At 42.5% G+C, this 5,738-nt stretch overlaps 1 protein-coding gene across 1 annotated transcript in view; it reads left to right on the top strand.

Annotated features, from left to right (window-relative positions):
- Positions 1 to 5,603, top strand: part of eaf2 (ELL associated factor 2) — a 34,575-nt gene extending 28,972 nt beyond the window's left edge. Inside the window, exons 5-6 of the mRNA XM_043694512.1 lie at positions 2,770 to 3,030; positions 4,839 to 5,603. Coding sequence (XP_043550447.1) covers positions 2,770 to 3,030; positions 4,839 to 4,885 — 308 coding nt within the window. The 3' untranslated portion in view covers positions 4,886 to 5,603. The remainder of the gene's footprint in view (positions 1 to 2,769; positions 3,031 to 4,838) is intronic.
- Positions 5,604 to 5,738: the final 135 nt, after the last annotated feature.

The raw sequence follows: 5,738 nt of genomic DNA on the forward strand, positions 1-5,738 counted from the left end.
GAGATGCATTGGAGGACATCTTTAACCACGTGGGAAGGTAAATTGTGGTCTCTAAAGAAGGAGGCCATCTGGTGTGTTCTGTGGTGGAGCTGGTCCTCCTGTGAGCAGATATGGCGGAGGCGGAGGAATTGGGAATACGGGATCGCATTTTGGGAAGAGGTAGGCTGGGAAGAGGTATAATACAGGTAGCTGTGGGAGTCGGTGGGTTTGTAAAAAACATCACTGTCAAGTCGGTCGTCATTAATGGAGATGGAGAGGTCCAGGAAGGGGAGGGAGGTGTCAGATGGTCCAGGTAAATTTAAGGTCTGGGTGGAATGTGTTGAAGTTGATGAATTGCTCAACCTCCTCGCGGGAGCACGAGGTGGCACCAATGCTGTCATCAATGTAGCGGAGGAAGAGGTAGGGAGTAGTGCCGGTATAACTACGGAAGATGGACTGTTCTATGTAGCCAACAAAGAGAAAGGCATAGCTGGGGCCCATACAGGTACCCATGGCTACCCCTTTGGTCTGGGGGAAGTGGGAGGATTCGAAGGAGAAATTAAGGGTGAGGACCAGTTCAGCCAAACGAATGAGAGTGTCGGTGGAAGGGTACTGTTGGTGATGTCGGGAGAAGAAGAAATGGAGGGCTTAGCAGATGGAGGTGTAGAGTGATTGGATGTCCATGGTGAAGATGAGGCGTTGGGGGCCGGAGAAACAAAAATCTTGGAGGAGGTGGAGGGCATGGGTGGTGTCACGAACGTATGTGGGGAGTTCCTGGACGAGGGGAGAATAGGACGGTGTCGAGGTAGGTAGAGATGAGTTCAGTGGGATTAAGATCATAGGTGATCTTTTTAACTCTATGCCATTTTTCCACATTAACCATTATAGCCGTTGATTTCTTTTTTAATAAATATTTTTATTGAAAAGCTTGGAGTTAATGAGCATTCTGGGGACTGAAATTAACATGGATCCAGTAATTCTTATTTTGGAGCTGCCAAACTTGCCCTCTCTGGAGAACATGGGAAGAGACTGTGTAATATCCTTGCCCATTGCACAAGGAAGAACATTTTACTAAATTGAACATCAGAAAAACCATCAGGCCTTATGGGGCGGTGTAAGCTGGTGATGGAGCATTTCCCCCAAGATGACCTCATAAATATGGTGCACCAAAAAACAGAACAGTTTTATAGGATGTGACGGCCCTTTTTAAATTATGTTGAAACTGACTTGTCAGCAACGTTAGTCAGGGCTGTGGTGTAGCCATGGGAATCCTTATGGGTGCCCAGGGGGCCGCGGGAGGAGGAGACTGCAAGGAAAAGAATATAGGTACTGTTGACTTCTAGAAATCTATTACTTTGTTTTGAATGTAATCACTGATTAACACTCCAGAACCCTCTGGGACAGAAGTTCAAAAATTCACCACCCTCTGAGTTTGAGTATGCTCATCCTTTAAACATATGAACGTAAGAAATTAGGCTCTGTCATTTAATAGGACCATTTGCTCACTTATTGTGGTCTGAACTTGTCTCTGATAACCATTGACTCCCTTATTGTTCAGGAAGCTGTAGCTCTGCCTCCACCATTCTATGGAGGAGTTCCAAAGTCTCAGGACCTTCTGAAAGGAAACATTCTCCTCCTTTTAAATAGGAAATCTTTTTTAAACTGAAGCCATCTTCTCAGCTTCCACACTTCCAAATCGCCTCAGTTTCTGTAAGATCACCCGTTCTAAACACCATTAGCCACAGGCGTTGCTGTTCTCAAGATAACCTCCACATTGTGGGTATCAGTTAAGTGAAGCACCCAGATATTCCAGTTGAGATGGTGGATGCCCTGGAAGCAAACTGCAAGTGGTGGTCAAAATATATAATGCTTTCAATTTATGTACTCACTCTTGGGATGTGGGCATCATTGGCTGGGCAGCATTTATTGCCTGTCCCTCTTGCCCTTGAGAAGGTAGTGGTGAACTACCACCTTGAACTGCTGTAGTCCACGTGCTGTAGATACTCACAATTTCAACGGATCCTGTGGAGATTTTCTCAAGGACTACTTTTTGATTTTCGAAAATTGGATTACTTGATTACATTCTGCAAGACTGATCTGATAATCCTCAACGCGACTTTCCTGCTTTCTCTCCACAATCCTTGATTCCTTTTCTGATTTAAAAATCCCTCAATCTCAGCCTTGAATATACTGAATGAAGGGAGTGATGTCCTAGTGGTGTTATCGCTGGACTGTTAATTCAGAGACACGGGTAAAGTTCTGGAGACCTGGGTTCAAATCCTGTCACAGCAGATGTTTGAATTTGAGTTCAATAGAAATCTGGAATTTAAGAGTCTAATGATGACCACAAAATCTTTGTCGATCGGCAGAAAAACCCACCTGCTTCACTAGTGTCTTTTAGGGAAGGAAATCTGCCATCTTTACCTGATCTGGCCAACATGTGACTCCAGTTACCCCTAAGCTGTCGCCTCCCCAGAGCCCTACTTGTTAGTTTGCGTGTTTTAATGGACGCATCCAGCTCTGTTGCATTTTGCTTGCATGCCCATTGTTGCTTACACTTGGACACTGAGTCGGTGTCAGCTGCTCACCCAAGGGTAGGGTCACAGATGAATGTTCATCTATCGTGGAGGCATGACAGCTAAACTTGATTCATTCATGGGATGTGGTGGGCCAGCATTTATTGCATGTCCCTAGTTGCCCTGGAGAAGGTAGTGAGCAGCTTATCTAGAAACACATTTGCGTCACAGTTGATTCTGCATTCAAGTAACAATATTCTGTGCTTTGTTATAGAGCTGATGGCAGAGGTTAGCACTATGGACCAGATGAGTAGCTCTGACAGTTTGTCTGAATCTAAGGGCTCTTCATCCTCTTCCTCAAGTAGTGATAGCTCCAGTGATTCTGAGGATGAGACACACAAGCCTGCTGCACTCCCTTCAGTACCTTCCTCTCATCCAGTTTCAATGCCGTTAATACCACCTTCACTACCTCAGCATCACACGTCAACAGCAGATGTCATCAGCAGCAGACCTGCGGAATCTCTGAATACATTGCGTAAGTAGATTTTTTTTTTAAAGCGGTTTAAATTAATGGAATGAAATTCTAAGGGAAGAAAAACCTTTCCACATCTACCGGTCCCGTCCCCTTGAATCTCTTATGTTTCAATAAGGTTGCCTCTGATTTTTCTAAAGTCCAATGAGGCAAATATATCAGGACAATACAATATTGGAGGATAGAGAGTATTTTGCTGGAAAAGCACAGCAGGTCAGGCAGCATCCGAGTAGCAGGAGAATCGATGTTTCGGGCCTGATGAATGGCTCCACCCGAAACGTCAATTTTCCTGCTCCTCGGATGCTGCCTGACCTGCTGTGCTTTTTCAGCAACACATTCTCGACTCTGATCTCCAGCATCTACAGATGTTACTTTCTCCAATATTGGAGGATACTTTGTTTTGTAATTGAGTGTACTATTATTAGTACTATGTGATTTATTGACATTTTAGTCAATCTGTCCAGATGTGTTATGACGCCCATAAGCCACAAGAGCAGAAGTAAGGCCATTCAGTCCATCAAGTCTGCTCCGCCATTCAATCGTGATTGATAGATTTTTCAACCCCATTTTCCCACTTTCTCCCTGTAACCTTTTATCCCCTTGGTAATTAAGAACTTATCTGTTTCTGTTTTAAACACATTCATACATAAACCTACCTGGCCTCCACAGCCTTGTGTGGCAATGATTTCCACAGATTCACCACCCTCTGGCTAAAGAGGTTTCTCATTCTCTCTGTTCTAAAAAGGCTTTCCCTTTTACTCTAAGGTTGGGCACTTTGTTCCTAGTCTCTCCTGCCAATGGAAACATTTTCCCAACGTTCAGTCTGTCTAGGCTGTTCAGTATTCTGTAAGTTTCAGTCATATTCCCCTCTCATCCATCGAGTATAGTCCCAGAGCAGATGGGACTTGAACCAAAGCATTCTAGACCAGAAATAGCACACTACATTGCACCGGAAGTGCCTATTGGTGATTTATGTTCCAGATGATGGTAATGAGAGAATGTGAAACAAAAAGCAATTAAAATCTTCAAAACTGTCATCTCCACAAGTCGTGTGTGATCTACTCTTAATTAACTTTGCCCCATCCATTTAAATTCGTCATGATCTCATTCTTTTCTAATTAATCCCTTACAAAAGGCAAACTTCCCAGGGCTACCTATCGAGTTTTGCTTCTATTTCATTTTACTCTTTGGTGTTAAGGCGATGAGGCGATGTAGATTAACATCCACAAAACTCTCGCTCTCCCCACGCCCCTTGCTGTCTCTGGTAGACAGTGACCCAGGCCTTTATTTTGGCACCCATTTCCAAATTTAATCATTGGTGAATGTAAGTTGATTAGATCCAGAACTAAGTTTCCAGTGGTCCTGCTTGCAGATGACAAGATAATTCGACATTTTCAGCAATGTGTCACTAATGAGTGCGATTGTCCACCTAGGACATGAATTCTGTGGCTCCATGTGTGGTTGATGAGCCCAATCCTAGGGCAGCATCTTTGACTACACATTTGGCACGTGTTAGGAGCTGACGACTATGTTGGGAGAGAAACCTACCCCTTTATCAGGGTTAGTAACAATGTCGTTTAGTAACTGGGTTTGGGACATGGTTAGCAGAGATTACCATCTTCATTGCTCTTTGTCAGCACAGGTAGCTGCTACAGGTGGGGGGTGGGGTGTGGGGAGAGAGAGAAAGAAAGAAAAAGAGTGAGATTTTCCCATAGTATCTAATAAAATTCTTAGATTTTTCTAAAGGTTTTACAGCAATTTCTTGAACTGATTTGAATAAAGGACTTTTTATTTTCTTATTAAATTTTCAGGCAATGATCTGCAGCTAAGTGACTCTGGAAGTGACAGCGATGAGTAAAGAATCCTTCGTTGTGTGACTGCAGAGACAGTGGCTGACTATACCGCAAATTGTTTTTGTAATGGACACCAATGCCAAACAGAGGAAGGAACTGGAAGAAAATGGCCATTTTGTAGCGGTGTTGTTTTCGAATGGACTTGTTTTTGAAAATACTTAATAAACTTTTTGTAATAAGAAACAGCTGCAAAATCTTGAAGGTAATCAGTATAAGTGGCAGTGAACGAATGAGTTGTTGTAAATTGGAATATACGTAGCTGTTGTCCTTTTGAACTTAATGATGGATTATGCGATACTTGATGTCTTGACTAAATCAACTGAGAGCTCTTAAATCAGATATTGAAACTCTGCACTATATGAAAAAGAAGGAAGCTGTTATAGCAATTACATTATGCTGTGCGCAGGACTTAAGGTTTTCAAACACTTTGTTTTGCAATTTCACAGAATTCTGGATATGGCTGTGTATAAAAGTCGATATTTTCCTTGAATGGAAAGCACTTTTTTAGAAACAAAACTTGAGCTGTTTTCACTGTGACCAGTCTATTTGGAATGGAGATAACCATGGAAATTTGATTACAGATTTGCTTTTGGTATCTCCTTGATGCAAGTGATGTTGACAGTAAAGTTCTTTTTTTCCTTTATTAGTAGTGTGACTTGCTGTGAGAGATTTCTATTAAACATGTATTTTGTAAACTTTTTAATAAAGTGAGCATTACTTTCAGTCCAGCGTTCTATGAGCTTACACTTTCAATTCTAAGGAGATTGAATCTTATCTTGGGAAAATGTACTTCCTCACTGCTTTGAAATGTTTGCGTCATTTAATATAGGGCTATGGAGGAAATGGAGGAGGAGGAGG

The sequence above is a fragment of the Chiloscyllium plagiosum genome, chromosome 7 (genome assembly GCF_004010195.1).
Source record: "Chiloscyllium plagiosum isolate BGI_BamShark_2017 chromosome 7, ASM401019v2, whole genome shotgun sequence".
Taxonomy (NCBI): domain Eukaryota; kingdom Metazoa; phylum Chordata; class Chondrichthyes; order Orectolobiformes; family Hemiscylliidae; genus Chiloscyllium; species Chiloscyllium plagiosum.